Source organism: Anabrus simplex, chromosome X (genome assembly GCF_040414725.1).
Source record: "Anabrus simplex isolate iqAnaSimp1 chromosome X, ASM4041472v1, whole genome shotgun sequence".
Classification (NCBI taxonomy): Eukaryota; Metazoa; Arthropoda; class Insecta; order Orthoptera; family Tettigoniidae; genus Anabrus; species Anabrus simplex.
In genome coordinates this window covers 104,563,210-104,583,235 of record NC_090279.1, presented here as the reverse complement: position 1 = coordinate 104,583,235, position 20,026 = coordinate 104,563,210, and the positions used below count along the sequence as shown (strand labels likewise).

Here is a 20,026-nt window from a genome sequence, read left to right as displayed (position 1 = left end):
TATGAAAAATGAAATGGCGTATGGCTTTTCGTGCCGGGAGTGCCCAAGGACAAGTTCGGCTCGCCAGATGCAGGTCTTTTGATTTGACGCCCGTAGGCGACCCGCGCGTCGTGATGAGGATGAAATGATGATGAAGACGACACATACACCCAGCCCCAGTGCCAGCGGAATTAACCAATTATGGTTAAAATTCCCGACCCTGCCGGGAATCGAACCCGGGACCCCTGTGGCCAAAGGCCAACATGCTAACCACTTAGCCATGGAGCCGGACTGGACATACTATTAAGGGCCGTCTCTACTTCCTTCCATGTTGGCGGGCTCTCTTGGTCAGGCTCATCATTGCAGCTTAAACTGACCTGCGTGGTTACATCATTGGAGTCTTTCCCAGTACTGTTGTATAAGTTATCAAAATAGGATTTCATGATATTCCTTATTTCTGTCTCTTCCCTAACTATGTTACCATCTGGTTCCTCTATTGCTGTTATGTATTCATTGTCTCTTCTTATATTTCGTATTGTTCGGTAAAGTAGTTTAGAATTAGCTTTGCTGTCTTGCTCTAGTTTATCTGTGAAATCAGTCCAAGCTTTCTGTTTTTCTTCGGCCACAATTTTCTTTACTCGTAGCTTCTGATCTCTGTATTTCTGCTGCAGTTCGTTTACTCTAGATTCATTCCTTTGACTTCCTTTTTGCATTTCTTTGTCTCTGACTTTCCTGGTTTCATTTTTCGCTTTCACAGCAATCTTAACCCGATCGTTCCACCAAGGAGTTCCTTTTGCCTTCATTTTGCTATTAGTTTTACCACAAACTTCTACTGCAGCTCCGACAATGCTTTCTTTGAATCTAGTCCACTCGATGTTGCCTTCTTGTAATGCATCTGATGGTAATTTATTGGTCACAGTTTTTGTGTATTCAACTTGTTTCTCTGCCTTCTTTAGCTCCCATGTCTTGATTTTTGGTTTCCTGTATTTCTGAGGTCTATAAATTTCAATCTACTTTATTGTTGCGAGGAGAAGTCTGTGGTCACTGTCCAGGCTTTCACTTGGTATAACTTTGACATCACATATGATCTTTCCTGCTTCATTGTCTGATATAAAATAATCTATCAGAGTTTTAGTATCTCCATTCCAACTGTATCTTGTTAGTTTATGACTTAGCTGCTTCTGAAACCAACTGTTGTTTATTCTCAAGCCATTCCTTACACATAGATCTAGAAGACTTTCTCCTTCTGGGTTCCTGTCTCCATAACCATGTGGACCTAGTACATTTTCATATCCAAGCCTGTCTGATCCAACTTGAGCATTTAGATCTCTCATTACTATATTTTCCTCTCTTTCTCCAGCTTATAAATGAACTTATAAATATTCCGTGCACCAGGACGGAAGTGTCCGTCAAAGTATGTTACCGCCTTATGATCGCAATGGGCGCCATAATAATTCTTTCTCCTGAAATAAATAACAAACATATATCGTATTTTTAAGAAAAATGCATCGTTTTTAAAAAGATATATGTTTATTTCGTATAAAACCGAGAATTTTGCACCTATTTCGCATAAATTGCATAATTTTGCATTTTGAACCAATTTCGCATTTTATTGCTAATTCAAAATTGCTAAAAACCACTCATACGGGTCATATAAGATGAAGGCACATACACTGACAAAGTTTCGACGTATCTTGCACTTATCGCAAATGCTCGAAAATTGGAAGGAGACAGAGCGCATTTCAACAGCTCTATTTGACGGAACGAGTTTCGTCAAATGTTCGTACTTGCAAAACGTCTACATTATGTCCAGGGCTAGATGTTAATTTTTTTTACTTTTTTCGAGTGTATCGCCGAACAGGTTTTCAGCATTTCCCTCAGAGCACTGTATAGTCACTGGGCTTTCAGGTAGGAATCGAAACTGCTCCTTCCTTAAGTAACACAAATTTAGTATTTTAATATTATCGTATACGACTATGTTATCGTGACCAGAACAGATGTTGCACCTTGCATATAAATGCATAAAGCCATGGGAGGTTTTGGGATTGCCTATTACTGTTTTTGTCCTAATATAAGACTGGGAAAGAGCCTCCATGGCTCAGACGGCAGCGCGTCGGCCTCTCACCGCTGGATACCGTGGTTCAAATCCCAGTCACTCCATGTGAGATTTGTGCTGGACAAAGCGGAGGCGGGACAGGTTTTTCTCCGGGTACTCCGGTTTTCCCTGTCGTATTTCATTCCAGCAACACTCTGCATTATCATTTCATAGCATTTATCACTCATTAATAAAAATCACCTTGGGAGTGGCGACCCCATTGTAATAACAGCCTATCTGTGTTTCATTCATTACATCCCTGACCCGGTCAATGACTGGAAAACAGGTTGTAGGTTTTAATTTTTTTTCCATAAGACTGGGAATTTCACGTTTTTGTGTTAAAATGTTATAAAAGCCGCAGTCGTTTTATCCGCGCACATTACATTTAACAACTTTGTATCATTTCATACTTGTACAGACTTCTACAGCGAGCGCGCTTTCCAGCTGAGCTCAAGGTCGCAAATAATCATAATTTCGGAAGTGTTAATGATATTTTTTCTCTTTCCAATTTGATTGTGATTAGCGACAGGCAGAACTAAATATAATGCATTCGATAACTTGAGGATTGATACTTTCGAAACCATATTCTCGAGTCTAACATAACCCTTAAAAATTGATGTAGGCCTAATTTATGCGGTACAAGATTTCCATAAACTGACCAGGAACAGTATACCGGTGACCAAATTACAATGGAAGATTTAAAAAAGAAAAGGATTTTGACATTATGTTGGATGCTTTTGTATCTAATGTGCTTTATTTTATTAGATTAGAGAATGAAAAACTACTTGTGGTCGATTGTTGTTTGGCTTGGCGTTACGGGTACCTATTAGATTTTTCGAAGAGTTTGGCTGATCAAAGTTGCTGAACTGAAATAAGTTTTCAGAGGAAACTGACAAAATTTCCCCGGTAAAACTGAATGTAAAGTTTCGAGATTTTTAAGTCGCATACCGGTAATTAACGTTTGAAGCCAGCCTCGCGGTCTAACTTGCCTTCCTCTCACCCGGAGGGTCCGGATTCGATCACTGGCCAGGTCAGGCATTTTTACCTGGATATGAGGGCTTGTTCCAGGTTCAGTCATTCTACGATTACCTTTAATTGAGGAGCTATTTAATGGTGATATGGCGACCCCAATCTAGAGAACCAGGAATAACGGATTCGACACACTGACCATGCGTCACCTCGTAATATGCAGGCCTTCGGACCGAGGGCGGTCGCTTGGTAGACGGAAGGTCCATTGGGGCGGTAGTTTGGTTTGGTTTAGGGGCATTTGTAAGATTATAAGTATACATATTTCATTTTTGTTATGTTTAGCCAAATTGTTGATGGTTCATTTGTTCCCGGATATTCCGTTTTCCCGTGTTGTACGTTTTTTTCCCGTGATCCCTCCAAAAACGGAGAATCGAGGTTCCACTGTAATAACAATACAATTGTATTGATTAGGTGGCCAAATTAATAAAATAACTTATTGTAATTATTTCAATCAAATATCATCAATACAGATCAAAAATTATATTTAACACATGTAAATATGTTGTGTGATACTCGCCCGGAATTGCATGGTTTGGGTGCTTTTCTTGAATATTAATTCTAAAAGAATGCATGTATGTGGCTCCACCGAAACACTAAAGCACTATAAAGAAATGGCAAATTTAGTATTACTGAAGCAATTTGGGTGATCCTCTGTTTTGTGGTGTAATAATAAATTACAAAATAGTTTGGAACGAACTCAAGTGATTGCAGATAGTCCACCTCGATAGTAGACAGTAAAATGTCAACGCGGAATTGTGTTGCATGTCACGTATTGTAGTCTTTCTATGTTTGATAGAGAAGTCTGAAAGAAAATATCAGGTGGTTGTGGTGCTTTTTGTTTTGAGAGCAAGTACAACAGGGTAACCATCCTCAAATAAAATACCGTAGATAACATTCCCAAACACCATGTAAAATTATTTTAAAAAATTGTATTTGCGATAAATGCAAATTTTTGAATCCTGTACTGGATCCAAGCCTACGGTAATTCTAATGTGGAATAAAATCATTTTTACGCAAAATAGAAGTGTGACAAAATGTGAATTTGACCCAAAATGCGAAATTAGTATGAATAGATTCACAACTATTTTTTAATTTTATTTTCCACCTTGTCGATGGATTAAATTGCTTAAGACAACTTATTGGTTAAAAGTGGTAAATGTTTCGTATATTAACAACACCATGTTTTAGAGGAAGTCTTCCACCTCTTCCTTCCTCTAAAACATTGATACTTTGTCAATATATGAATGTTTCATCTAAACAGTGTTATGTGGCTGAAGATGTTGATAATATACGAAACATTTACCACTTTTAACCAATAAGTTGCCTTAAGCAATTTAATCCATCGACAAGGTGGAAAATAAAATTAAAAAAAAAAACTTAGTTGTGAATCTGTTTGAATGCGATACGAACCATGAAGCTGATATGTAATTCGTATGAATATGCGATTTTGGTGCAAATTCTGCAAAAATGTGCTATTTTACTGGCGAAAACAACATATTTCGGCATATGGTGCATAAATATTTCGACCGTTCTGATCGATGAAGAAAAGTAGCCGATCGATTCGTGCTTGCTGACTTTTATCGATATTTACAATGGGAATAGCAAGGGGAATAAGATCTGTATCGATTATTATTGAAATATAAATCGAGTGTCGCGGAAATAACGAGATAAACGCAGCATTGTTTTCCTGTTGTTCAAAATTGAAACTAGTGAAGAGTAGAAAGTTGAGCGATCGTTAAGGTTATGGGGCGCACGACAAAAATTGTGCACAAACGGGCTCAGCAATATGCAAAGGATGGTTTATATGCCATAGATTCCGCGACAGTGTTTAAGTATTGTATTTGCCGAGTTGGGTGAGAAAAATAAAAGATAGCATTGTGAAACATGTTAAATCTGAAAAACATGTGGGTGAGTGACGAGATAACGAAAGTTCAACCCCTGCTGCTAGTACATCTCAGTGAAAGCAATCCTCTGTGCTTACACAGTTGGATAGTTGTAAACGATGAAGAATTTCCAGAGATAACTTCTCGAAACGCACAGTTGACGTATTTACCAAAGCAAATACACCTCTGGAAGGCAAAAAGCTAAGAGCCTGGATTACTGAGTTTTCAAATGAAGAGCTGCCATGTGTGAGAACTCTACGTGAAGTATATTTACCGGGTAAGTTTCAGTTTCATTGATCTGGTATGGTTTAGGTATTACGACATCAAAACCACGCGCAAAAATAAAAGATACCGAATTTGAGTGTGATTTCCATATCGAACTATCTTACCCGTACCCAATTGATCCAGTAATTTTAAATTAAATTATTTTGTTATAATTTGAAGTCTTTCTTCCTTTCTAGAAGTTGCATCTGACCACCAGAAAAGAACAGCAGAGGCTTTAGTGGGGAAGAACATCAACATACTCTGTGATGAAACTGCAGATAGAATGGGCCGTTGTGTTTTTATCATCATATTCCAAGTCCCAGCCGGTCAAAAAGAGAGCTGCATGTTGTTTCTGTGAACTATCTTGATGCAGGAAATGTACAAACTGCTCTTGTGCTGTTTTAGAAGCTCTGTGAAGTTACAGTGTACCATATGATGCAGTTAGTGTCTGTTAGTGACAGTGCCCCGTACATGACCCGGTGTTATGAAACATTAAGTGTGGTCATAGGGGATCATTTAATGCATGTACAGTGCTGGGCACATAAGATCAGCTTGGTTGGCAATAGTTGGGTTGCAGTGATGACAGATTTAAATCATGTGGTTGCGATGGTAAAGTCTGCATTTTTGAACAAAAGAAAGCGAAAATATAATTATTTACAATTCTTAACATCGAAGTATGGTGCTTCAAAGGAAGCAAAGCTTTTTCATGCACCTGTCATGACTCGATGGAACAGCTGGTTTCAGGCTGTCTTCTATTTGAGTGCTTACTTTACTGATGTTGTTACATTTTTCAAGATGTCTGACATGAAAAACATCAACAACTGTGGTATTAAGTATCTGAATAACCGAGAAGTGATTAGGCTTCACTCCCACATGGTTTTTGTCACAGATCATGCAGCTGGATTGGTTGACCTCCTTACTGAACTTGAAGGGTCTCTGTACCCTCCTGCCCCCTTCTTAGCGGGCATAGCTCAGCCGGAGAACGAGTCCCGAGGGTGGACCGTTAGTTTTCTGGCTTTACTTAATTTTGAAGGCAGGGAAAGATACAAGGACTAGCGACAATAACACACAAATATAAAACAACAGGTTTTGACATTTACTGTGAACTAACACATTTAACAACAATAAAATTGACTAATAATCTTGATAAAATAAAATTTTATTCTTTTTTTTTTTTTTTTTTTGTCTGCACCAAGCCTCCCTTAATGTTGGCGGACATTATTCTGAAAAATATACACCTGGATTAGCCTATTTCTGGCTTAACGAAATTATAACAAAATGAAAATTATTTTGTAGGAGGACCTCCTTTCAATAATTAATTAATTTTAACAAATTAAATGAAAATGAAATTAATCTGATTTCCTTTATCTTGAATATTAAATAACCATATTCATTCATCTCAATATTTGTTTAAGTAAATTATTCCTTCCTTAGGATGTTGAATAAAGTGTCATTTCAATTAAATTTAAAAATTAATTAAATCAAAATGTTATCAAAATATTATTCAAAAATATGTCTCCCTTGGACTTAAATTCCTTTGCACTATTATGCTTGTATAATGATTATTTTCCTCAACCTTCCTCAAATATTTTGTCTAACAAATGAAAAACATTACTTTTTAATATTTCATCTGACAAATGAAAAGTTACTTTTTAATATTTGACACTTTCTGATAAATTTTTAACATTGTCGGCTTTACAAATTTAAATGGTGAACCGAGTCCACGGAAATGATCCTTCCTTATTCATTACCATGTGATACTCTAAACTTTGTTCTACTTAAATAACCAATAAAATTCACCAAAGGTTTAAATTCAAAAATTTTATGCCATCATAAAAAACGACGCTGATAATCAAGATTCAACGTAGCGAACACGCGGTCTGGCCAAAATCATGGTCAAAGAAATATTACAATACACTGAAATAATACCATTCACACACATAGCATTCACACTAAGGCACACGAGAATTATTTACACTATTTACAGCGAATTCTAGCCTTTGAATATTAATTTCTGATTTTTACTCCTAAATATTGGAAATCTCTCGATGAGTGTATCGGGCAAGGAAAAAATTATTTTACATCTCTCAGAAATGTGATGAAGTCTAGGCAATCACTTAACAAGAAATGAAATTAACAACGTTGTCCGTGGTAATATCGGCGGTTGATGCCTGAAGAAATTGTCGACTACAAAAATGCACATAGAACAGGTCAAATACAAGCATTCGCCTTAATGGTTCATGAGTCACAACATTATTATTACTCAGCGATACATCTACCGATTAACACGTGCTCCACATGAAGAAATTACGCTCCACAAACGTATTCTCCAAATAAGACTCAATAAATGGATTCACAAGTCACAACATACAGTAATAATCCATCCACAAGTCAATAAACTATCATAAATGATCCGACGAGAATCTGCCATATTCCAGACTCATATTTACCCTAATTGAGCACACATTAACATTATACACATATAATCAAGCAATATTTAAACTCACAACCCTTATTTATTTATTTAACCCGAGATGAAAATTCATTATTATTATTATTATTATTATTATTATTATTATTAGATGTGCGAGATCTAAATTCGTGAAATGGGGATTCGACAAAATGTCAGATGACACTAACTCGCCTAAAATCACACATGAAGAAACTTTTACATGCGAGGTGCATTCAAGTTCTAAGGCCTCTGATTTTTTTTCTAACTAACTACTCACCCGAAAACGATGAAACTGGCGTTACTTCTCAATGTAATCACCCTGTAGACGTACACATTTTTCACAACGTCGACGCCATGATTCCATGGCAGCGGCGAAGGCTTCTTTAGGAGTATGTTTTGACCACTGGAAAATCGCTGAGGCAATAGCAGCACGGCTGGTGAATGTGTGGCCACGGAGAGTGTCTTTCATTGTTGGAAAAAGCCAAAAGTCACTAGGAGCCAGATCAGGTGAGTAGGGAGCATGAGGGATCACTTCAAAGTTGTTTTCAGGAAGAAACGTTTGCGTAACGTTAGCTCGATGTGCGGGTGCGTTGTCTTGGTGAAACAGCACACGCGCAGCCTTTCCCGGACGTTTTTGTTGCAGTGCAGGAAGGAACTTGTTCTTCAAAACATTTTCGTACGATGCACCTGTTACCGTAGTGCCCTTTGGAATGCAATGGGTAAGGATTACGCCCTCGCTGTCCCAGAACATGGACACCATCATTTTTTCAGCACTGGCGGTTACCCAAAATTTTTTGGAGGCGGTGAATCTGTGTGCTTCCATTGAGCTGACTGGCGCTTTGTTTCTGGATTGAAAAATGGCATCCACGTCTCATCCATTGTCACAATCGACGAAAAGAAAGTCCCATTCATGCTGTCGTTGCGCGTCAACATTGCTTGGCAACATGCCACACGGGCAGCCTTGTGGTCGTCCGTCAGCATTCGTGGCACCCACCTGGATGACACTTTTCGCATTTTCAGGTCGTCATGCAGGATTGTGTGCACACAACCCACGGAAATGCCAACACTGGAGGCGATCTGTTCAACAGTCATTTGGCGATCCCCCAAAACAATTCTCTCCACTTTCTCGATCTTGTCGTCAGACCGGCTTGTGCGAGCCCGAGGTTGTTTCGCCTTGTTGTCACACAATGTTCTGCCTTCATTAAACTGTCGCACCCACGAACGCACCTTCGACACATCCATAACTCCATCACCACATGTCTCTTTCAACTGTCGATGAATTTCAATTGGTGTCACACCACGCAAATTCAAAAAACGAATGATTGCACGCTGTTCACGTAAGGAAAATGTCGCCATTTTTAAGTATCTAAAACAGTTCTCATTCTCGCGGCTGGCGCTAAAAATCCATCTGTCGTATAGTGCTGCCATCTCTGTGACGTTTTGACAACGAACGGGGGCTCCTTTTAAAACAATACACATGTTTCTATTTCTTTCCAGTCTGGAGAAAAAAAATCGGAGGCCTTAGAACTTGAATGCACATCGTAGAAATCCGGCTTAACACAACATGCCGAAAGTCTGTCCCACACGACTTCCAAAAAAAAAAATTTTCAAAAATTAAATTGTTAATTATCGGTGAGGACAATAAATTTTAAACACTCTAGACTATTAAATGGGACAGCTAGAATAATCGTAGAAGACATTCACACGTTCTAGCTAAACTAATAGAGATCAAAAATCACACACACATGAATGACAAAACTACCATCTCCCATCGGAAAGAAGAGTGAAAATATTCAAATCTTCTGCAAGACTAGAAGAAATATTACCACTAATGAATAAGAAAGCATTATTTCTACAAAGATGAACAGATAAACATTATTAAAGGGTACTCAAATTCATGATGTAACTGGATCTTCACCGATGATCTGGAACATGTGGTCAGCTCTCTGCCGCGGGGTCGCTATCTCCCCATGGCGAAGATTGCCTACATTTTTAGTAGATCATCGTAGCACCAATATTCCAAATGAAGTAGTTGCAGGCTTCTTCTTCATAACACGACAGCATCTTGATGTACTCGTTCCAGCACGTGGCGGTGTCTTCTCTCTTCACGTTGAGTAGAGGCTGAAACTAACAAATGGTTTTAGAATATGTTCCAGACACACACGCGATGAAATTAATTATGAAAAATACGTAACTTGTAATGAAGGAGATCTGCTAAGCTCGTAGATTCAATTATGAATGATTTAATAAATAAACATCTTTAAGTGGACAGAAGAAATCCCTTCGAAGTTCCAGCACACAGCAGAGTAGCGCAGAGCAGAGATTAGCAACATAGAGAGCGTTTTTTCCAGAAACACGGGTTTTTATGCATATCCAGGGAAAGGGGTGTGTCACTATAATCGTCTGTAATTGGTTGACGTCTGACATTCATTTCTAGAAATTACTTCCGCTTGAGATTCACATGTACAGACCGCATGCGTCTTGGTGACCTTGGCTCACTCCCTTACTGTGTCATGTGGACAGCTGATCGCCCGCAGAGAAAAAATCAATACATTTCCCCCTTGGAAATACCGGTTCTCGACCTGCTGGGAGCTGTCTCTGTTATACAAGGCTGGGGAATATCGTCCGCGTTGATGAATTAAAGTCTTACACAGGAAAATATAATAAATGCTTATTGTAGGCCAAATTTGAAGGGAACACTACCTCTCATTTCCTTTACCCCAAACTGCATAACCTTGACGCTAATTTTACCTCCATTTGTGAGAGGAATTTTTCTGTGGCAACTAATGTGCTTTGATTAAGCTCACTCCTCTACAGCAGGCTGCATGTAGAGACACATTTGTCAAAGCTGCTCATTCTTCACAGTGCAAGCTAGCCACATTGAAAGCTAAAGACCCCAACCATAAGCATTTTGTGTCAATTTCTCAAACTTTGTATCCAAAAAATATAATTTTGAATAACACTGATAAATTAGATGAGCTTGAGAAATTGTTTGGAGTAACAGATCTCCCACAAAACAATATCTGGTCTGGTTACTGTTCTCTGAAACATGCAATTCAAACCCAGATGAAAGAAAGTGAAAAATGTGATGTCATGCTTGCATTAACTGAAGTTCAGACAGAGTTCAGCATATTTGCTAAATACTGTCTTGAGTTGTTCTGAACAATGTAGATAGCGAGCGCGTGTTGTCTCATTACAACACAGTGGTTACAGATAGACGGTGCAATTTGAAAAAAGCAATGCCGAATTACTGACAGTGCTTTCATTTGAACAGTGAATTTGTGTTGTGTGTGAACCAAGGACAATAATTGCACTTCATAAACTTGGAATCGTTCAAATTAATAATTAATAATAATACTTTGTAAATAGATGCTAATTTTGGAAAAATAGATGCTAATTTTGAAACAAATAGATGCTAATTTTTCAGGCCCTATTAATAGGCGACTTCAACGCTCAACGAGGCAGAGAAAGAAAATACGGTGACCTCATCGGTAAATGGCCAGCACACAAGAAAACTAATAAAAATGGAGAGAGACTAGTTGACGTGTGTAAAAACCATAACTTAATCTCAAAATCTACATGTTCTAAGAGAAAACCTCAAAATCTCAAAACATGGAAACACCCTGACTACACTAAACGAGAATGGCAACTGGATCACATCTGCATGGACAAATACCACCACAAAGAGATCTATAACGTCAAAGTCCTCTGAGGAATAGACACAAGTTCAGATCACTACGCAGTTGAAATAAAAATTAAACTCACTCCCCAGAGGAGACAACAAAAGCAAGCCCCTAAAACTAAAAGAAAAATAGATCCTACCCAGCTAATCAACAATGAAAATCACCAAAAAGCAACTGAAAAAATAAAAATCACAGATAAACTTGAAAACTTAGTACACAACCTTAAACAAATTGCAGAAGACCTGGCTCCAATTAAACCACGTAAAAAACATCAATGGTGGAACAGTGAATGTGATGAAACAGTGGAGAAAAGACATCAGGCATCTGTTACATCAGTCCCAAAAATCAGAAATATCCTATAAAAATCTAGTAAAACAGAGAAAAGAAACTACCCAATTCTTAAGAAGAATAAAAAGACAGCATCATAAGGACACACTGCAATTAATTGAAGAAGAATTCAATAAAACTCAATCAAGGGACTACTATAAAACCTTCAGAAAACAGCTCCAAAAATATGAACCCCTGACCCTACTGATGGATGAAAATGGTAAGCTGGTTCATAACAATAAAGGCAATGCAGAAATTCTGTCTAAATATTTCAACAAGCTTCTAAATTGTGAGGAACCTACAGAACTCCTTCATTTGGACACCAACACCCCAATAAAAACACCACCAGAGAACACCAACCACCCCCCCACCCCCACAATAAAGGAAGTCAACCAAGCACTGAATAAATTAAAAAACTACAAAGCGCCAGGAGAAGATCAGACCTTTGCGGAAATCTGGAATATGCAGGAAGATCAGCAAAACTTGCCCTCCATCAACAACTTGTCTCTATCTGGATTAAAGAAGAACTACCAGAACACTGGACAACAGCCCTCATTCACCCACTGGACAAAAAAAGGAGACTGCCGGGCTGAGTGGCTCAGACGGTTGAGGCGCTGGCCTTCTGACCCCAACTTGGCAGGTTCGATCCTGGCTCAGTCCGGTGGTATTTGAAGGTGCTCAGATACGTCAGCTTTGTGTCGGTAGAGTTACTGGCATGTAAAAGAACTCCTGTGGGAGTAAATTCCAGCACCTCGGCGTCTCCGAAAACCTTATAAAGTAGTTAGTGGGACGTAAAGCAAATAACATTATTATTATTAAAAAGGAGACAAAACCGACCCTATTAACTGCAGGGTAATCTCACTCCTAGACATAACATACAAAATATTTTCAATAATCATCCTTAATAGAATAAGTTTACAACTGAGAAAGAACTAGGAGAATATCAAGGAGGTTTCAGACCCTGGAGGAGGTGTCCTGATCGGATCATGAGTCTTAAGTTTATAATGGACTATAACAGGAGAAGAAACAGAGATATGGTGATAACATTTGTAGATTTCAAGAAAGCTTTGAATCCATAGAAAATCTCTGTTTAAAATTTTAGTACACTTTGGACTACACCCCAAATTAATAAACATGATAAAATTGACTCTCACTAACACCAAATCAAAAGTGAAGTTTAGGGGTGAAACATCAGTCATTTGAAAATAAAACTGGACTACGGCAGGGAGATGGGCTCTCACCACTATTATTTAATTGTGTTCTAGAAATGGTAATGGGGGAATGGTTTAGGAAATGTCCCCCAGAAATAAAGATTGGCCGAAAAATCACAACAAATTGCCTGGGTTTTGCCGACGACTTAGCATTACCAGCAGTGGACATAAAAGAAGCAACTACCCAGATATCAGAACTTCAAAACATTGGCAAATAAAATTGGCCTCGAAATATCATTTGAAAAAACAGAAATTATGCCCCAAAAACCAACACAACTACAAGAAGTTACCATAAATGGTAATAAAATCAAAATAGTAACTCAGTTTAACACAACCTAAATGAAAAATCTCAATCCAAACAAGAACAGATAGAACTTCTGAAATAACTAGTACAACGCAATCTTGTCTCAAAAAATACCACAACAGTATGTAAATGGATCAGAGAAGTAAGAGAGGATGTGAAGGAAATAGGCCTTACAACAGAAGACACCACAAATAAGATAAAATTGAGTACAAACTCAAGAATACAAACCTCCGCTTTACCCTTACACGAAACAAACTAACAACACGCATGTTTTCAACCGAGGAAAATGCACGAAGATCGAAGCATCTGAAGAAGTACTGGGAGGACCGCGAAGCATGAGCAATCCCTTCAAAGAGACCTGAACGATGGGCTGACTGAAGTGATCGTATGCAGTCATAAAAGAAGAAGAAGAGAGAAACAAATCAAGAAGGTAGAAAAATAAGTTGGGTAAGTGGTAATACTCATTTAACGTCCCATTGGCCTTGTTGTCACGTCCCTCCTGTGGGTGGGGGGACGTAGACGAAGAATACACCCACGGTATCCCCTGCCTGTCGTAAGAGGCGACTAAAAGGGGCGAACCATGTTGCCTGTGAGCGACACCGTGGGTCTGCGTTGCCTGTGATTAGTACCCACCTTGTGAGAAACACCATCGGTCTGCGTTACCTGTGCGACGTACGATACGTGTGAGTAGTACCATAATGTGTGAGTCTATGCTACGTTTGATTAGTACCGCAACATGACAGACACTCTACTAGCGATGACTACCATTATGAGGGGCCGTTGACCTGGAATTGGGACCTCTTTAGACTACAAGCATCATCGATTCAGGAATTGTGCTTTAGAAGCAGTTCCTTGGTCAGTAATACTATTGTTTATGATAGTTTCTTGGAAGCTGGGGCATTGCGGGTCGAATCCACTGATTGTTTTAAATTCGTATTCACCCATTCGTTCGTCATCACGTTTAGAATTCTGGTCAGTGGATGTTTTTGAAGTTTCAAATTGTCATTACATTTCATACCATTAGGAGCAATGACCTGGATGAGAGGCCCCTTTAAACAACAAGCACCATCATTGTCACGTGGTGTTGGCGTTCAAACTTCACTGTCAGGCAGCAGCTAGGATCTATTGTTATTGAGGGGAAATGAGTGGTTGCCTATTGCATACTATAGTTGCTTTATTAGTTTTTGATTCTGAATTAACTTTCTTATTTCATCAAAAGAGATGTTAATTTTTAGAAATTTTGTTCACATTGAAACTAGGACTATTTCTTTGTTCCAAATATATGTGGATAGGTGCCTTTATTAGCTATTTGTGTGCTATCTAAATCATGGTCTGTAGAAAATGGCAGAAAATCTATTATGTTCTTTATAAGTGTTTAAAAAAATCCTCCTTGCCTGACCAATGTAACCAGCATCGTACTGGGGACATTTAAGTCTGTAAACACCAGAATTCAAATTTTTATTGTTTAAAATGTGTATGGTGTAGAACGAACACCAGTTTTAACCTTTTCTACAACACCCTCACCCTTCCTTTGGTGGTACCCTCCTTCTCTGAGCGCCGCACCACTACCTTTCTTCTTGTACAGTAGGTGTTATTGATAACTCTGTTGTTCTTCCCTATCACCTACCAGCGAGTGGCTAGGACTGAAGATCCATTTTTGCTGATTTTAATTCCCAAGTGAAAACGCTCCCTAGTAATAAGACGGATCACACGGACTTGAGGTGAGAAATTCTTCTTTCAGTTGCAGAGCCGGAGCTCGACTTGTCGACCTCCCTCCGTGAATACCCCTGGTTCCACGGCACGCTGCCGAGATGCGACGCGGCGCAGTTGGTGTTGCATGAGGGAGCGACAGGTCATGGCGTGTTTTTGGTCCGCCAGAGCGAGACGCGCAAGGGCGAGTTTGTGCTCACGTTCAACTTCCAGGGCAGAGCAAAGGTACATGTCAAACTTTGTAGATATTATTTTATTGTCTTAACTATTTAATACCGTATTTACTCGTGCATTAGACCCCCTCTGGCTTTTTAGGACAAGGAAAATTAAAACAATTAAAACTCGCATATAATTCATCAACGAAAAATATTGTTGTGTTACGATAACAGTGCAAATTTGTTTTTCAGATATCAATGAATCGATGACAGCAGTGCCATTACAAGTTCCTGTGTTTTGTGCAGTAGCCTGGAATAAATTGTAGAGTTGAATAACATGAAAAACAACCACAGCATGAATCCAGTAGCAACTTAATTCTTCTTCTTCTTTAGCATTTGTCGTGCCTGGTGGTAGGGTCCGCTGTGTGGATTTGTTGTCTCCATTTAATTCGGTCACAGGCCATGTCAGGATGTAGTCTTACAGCTTTCAGGTCATAGTGCACTGTATCGATCCATCGCTGTTGGTCGTCCCTTGGGCCTCTTTCCAGCGACTTCCAATGTATACGCTGACTTTGCCAGTGTATTGTCTTCTGCATGCAACACATGTCCAAACCAGCGCAGACAGTTTTCCTGCATTTTCTTCCGGATCGGTGCGACGCAAAAGCGTTTCCTAATATTGTCGTTTGGAATATGATCCAGTCTAGTGATGCTAGCTGTCCATCTAAGCATCTTTGTCTCCATGGCGCTTAGTCGATGTTCTACCTCCTTCGTAGCAGGCCAACACTCGGTGCCGTAGAGAGTGACGGGACGGATAACAGTCCGGTAGATCTTAGATTTCAGATGGTACTTCATCCGACGGTCGCAGGTGACACCCGTTGTCATTCGCCGCTTCAGCCAGGCTGCGTGTATCCTTGTGTTGACATCATCAGTAAGTCTGCCATCGTCAGAGTGTGTGGAGCCAAGATATTTAAATTTCTCTACTCGTGGTAGATCTTCACCATCAACGTGGATGGTTTGAACTTCTCGAGGATATAATGTCATGTACTCTGTCTTCTTTTTGTTGAGGTGCAGGCCATATTACGCTAGTCGGTTGTTCCACTCTTCTGTTTGGCACTGGAGATGAGACAACATTTCCATAAAGATGTGACGGTATGTTTTTACGGCCAGCTTGTCACAGAGCCTGCCGCCAAGCATTTTAGAGCTGCTGCCAGCAGGTAATTAGGCCGCTCCTGACTTGGAGAACAGAGACCTTTTGTAGCCACTCCCTCTGGAGAACAAATGCTACGTTCCTCTTTGCATTAACTCCGAGAAAGATAGTGCCCCATCTGTCAACTACACCGTACCGATGGTCTCCATCTTCGCCGAAGTTGTCATTAAGGACTATGACGCACTTCCATCACTGATGAAAGTTATTTCTAGTGTGGCCCGAAGACCACAAAAATACAACCAGGATTGTGAGTCACTTGCGAGATGGGGCCCCGGACTTGGGACCAGCAATGGTGGAGTTCCAGTAGCAGCTTAATTATATTGGCATAGATAGACAGGTAGATAAAGCCTTTATTTTCTGTGGTGAAGTTAGGGCTCTTGGCCCTTTCTTACACTTAACCACACACATACCATTATTATGTAAGGCTTTTCAGGCGTTTGCTCTATTAACCAGCATTTCGTCTTAGGTCTGACACTAGACTCGTCAGAGTGGGATGTGTCAGACCCTACCCACTGACGCTGGGTGTATGCAGCTGAGCTTATCAGAAGCCTATTTATGAGGCACAGTCTGATAACTGCATACGGAAGATAAATCTCCACAATGGAATTATTGCCCGCCTAGCACCTTCCATTGTGGAGATTTATCTCCCGTATGCAGTTATCAGACTGTGCCTCATAAATAGGCTTCTGATAAGCTCACCTGCATACACTCAGCGTCAGTGGGTAGGATCTGACACATCCCAATCTGACGAGTCTAGTGTCAGACCTAAGACGAAATGGTGGTTAATAGAGCAAACGCCTGAAAAGCCTTACATCTGATATGTTTTTGACATGCTCTATTGGTGAAAAATATCTAATTCCCTCCATGGGAATTTAGAATTTTCCATATTATTATTATTTCATACAGTGACATTGATTAACTTAAAATACCAAGAACTACAAATAACACTAATTTTTAAGACAAAAATATAAATACAGTAGAACCTCGATAATTCGAAATTGGTTAATTAAAATCCCGCCTAATTCGAAGAAGCTCTCGTTCCCAGAAACATGAGATACAGTTTTGCATGTTATTTCAATTGTTTAATTCGAAATACGGATAATTCGTAATTCGAAGTACAATGTCGGCCCCGTTACCGAAATTCAGACTTTTAATTCGAAACTGCCTTTACATTTTAAAACAATAGTATGTTACAGAGTAATTTCAACTCAAAATTTATCCGCTCCGCGTCATAATAGAACATGCGTTCCGGAACGTGGAGGGATAGCTTTCCGCACGTACACTCACTTTGGTGGGTCTACAGTGCGCTTCATGATTTCTAAGTTGAATGAAATCGGAATTCTTTTGTGTTCAACCTTTTAAGGAATGCCGTGATATCACGCAACAGGCAGTGTGCGGGAAAACAGAATCCGCGAACACTGGCGATGCTGACAGTTGACGAAAAATGTGGCAAATATAATAAATTCGTAGGCACCGAACAATATTGTCATTGCCGGTGAAACTGCATTGCTTTATTTTAATGCGAGCCCAAACGGTCTTATGGTTTTAAAGGAGAAATTGCCAGCCGAGAAATCGTACACGGGTGAGGGATGGGAGTCATAGTAGTGCGTTGCAATGCACATGGACACGAGATACTTTATCCCCTCGTCATAGGAAACTTTGATAAGCCACAATGTTTTAAGAGCGTCGGGCACTTTCCATGCCAGTACAAAGCATCTATAATAAAAATGCAAACAGTAAAGAAATCCAAAAAATAATTCATTTGCACAGGGGAACCGGCATCATTTATCCTCGTCTTTGAATTGTGAGATTTTTTTCTTCTTTCGTTGTGTGAGGTTATGTTTGTCAGTGATTTATCCAAATGCACCTTGTTGGATACATTTCGGAACTAGTTTTTTCCATGGCATTTGAAAAGTTTAAACCGTGAATCGAGGTGATTGCATGTATTAATGGGTCTTAGAATACTTCATGACGCGGCAAGTGTTTACATTTCTGAAGTACGAGAGAAGTGCCATGGTGGGAAATCGTACAAGGATAGTCGTAGGAAAGTTTGATTTTAAGGACATCGGGTACTTTTTGTGTAAATACAAGGCATCTAAAATGCGTACAGTATATAATCCAATTAATAAAGCACTTGCACATGGGAGCCAGCATAGATTTCTCCTGGTCTTTGAATCGTGCTTTATTTTCTTTCTTTCGTTGCGTGAGGTTATGTTTACCAGTGAGATATCTGAGTGCATTATTTGAATACTGTAAATGCACCTTCTTGGATACATTTTGGATTTTTTTTTTTTTTTTTTTTCAATGCATTTGAAAGGTATAAACTGTGAATCAAGGTTAACTGCATGCCTTAGAATATTTTGTAACGCGGCAAGGGTTGGTACTTCTGAATTGCGAATTGGCGGTTAATTCGAAATCACGTAATTCGAAGTCCGATTTTTGAGTCCCAACGACTTTGAATTTACGAGGTTTTACTGTATATACATGCAAAGAAGAAAGAAAGGAAAAGGAACTGCCTACATAATACAACATATATTTACACTTGGAACTAGTTTCGACGCTGTTTGGCGTCATCTTCAGCCAAAATGTGGGAAATAGGCTAGCATGTAGACATTTATATTACACAAGGTGTTGCATCAGTGTGAATAAATGAGGGAACATGAAGACGCAAAGTACGATGTCAGTTTCAAAGTGGTCATGAAGGGTGAGTCAAAATTGTATAAACATGAGATAACATAATCACTTAAACAATAAACATATAAACATATAAACTGTAACAAAACCATGCGGAAGTACGAGATGATTGGTATTGGAGATTCAAATTATTTCAGACACTCTTCCATTGAATGTTGCCTGCCGCGAGTGTAGTACAAAACATCGGTTATATTTCAGTAAACACAATCTTCTCAAAAATGCACATAACATTATAAAATAAAAAATTTGGCAGTTAGGGGTTGAAATCACTTATTCAATAAGCGTCAATTCAAAAAACAGCTGTGAAGGGTTAGACGAGAATTGCACAAGCGTGAGTTTGGACTCAATAAATGCAAAAAACACATGAAACACTCTCGAAAATGTAGGTTCGTGATGGATTTGGCACAAAAGGTCTGCGTTTAATCATTCATTGAATGGCACCGGTGCGAGTGTAGTTCAAATGTGAGGTAGGATTTAACAGCCTCTTAGAATTGCACGTGACATCTGAACTCATGGTGCGAGATGAACTTGGCAGTGAAGGTTCGAATTGTAGATATTCAGTAATGTCAATTCAAAACAGTCCATGAAGGGTGAATGCAAAAGCTGTATCATACGAGTTAGGACTCATTAAATAATATTTTCAAATACAAATAACATATTCAACTTCATATTCAAGCGCCGACCTGACGAAGAAATCCTGCAAAAAATTTTTAATTCTTTAACAGCCAATTTCACCTTGTACTACAGAAAGTTGAATATGTTATTTGTATTTGAAAATATTATTTAATGAGTCCTAACTCGTATGATATAGCTTTTGCATTCACCCTTCATGGACTGTTTTGAATTGACATTACTGAATATCTACAATTCGAACCTTCACTGCCAAGTTCATCTCGCACCATGAGTTCAGATGTCACGTGCAATTCTAAGAGGCTGTTAAATCCTACCTCACATTTGAACTACACTCGCACCGGTGCCATTCAATGAATGATTAAACGCAGACCTTTTGTGCCAAATCTATCACGAACCTACA

The 20,026-nt window shown here is 39.1% G+C and overlaps 1 protein-coding gene across 1 annotated transcript in view; it reads left to right on the top strand.

Annotated features, from left to right (window-relative positions):
* Positions 1–20,026, top strand: part of Lnk (SH2B adapter-like protein Lnk) — a 153,541-nt gene that overhangs the window by 47,317 nt on the left and 86,198 nt on the right. Inside the window, exon 5 of the mRNA XM_067158686.2 lies at positions 14,969–15,162. Coding sequence (XP_067014787.1) covers positions 14,969–15,162 — 194 coding nt within the window. The remainder of the gene's footprint in view (positions 1–14,968; positions 15,163–20,026) is intronic.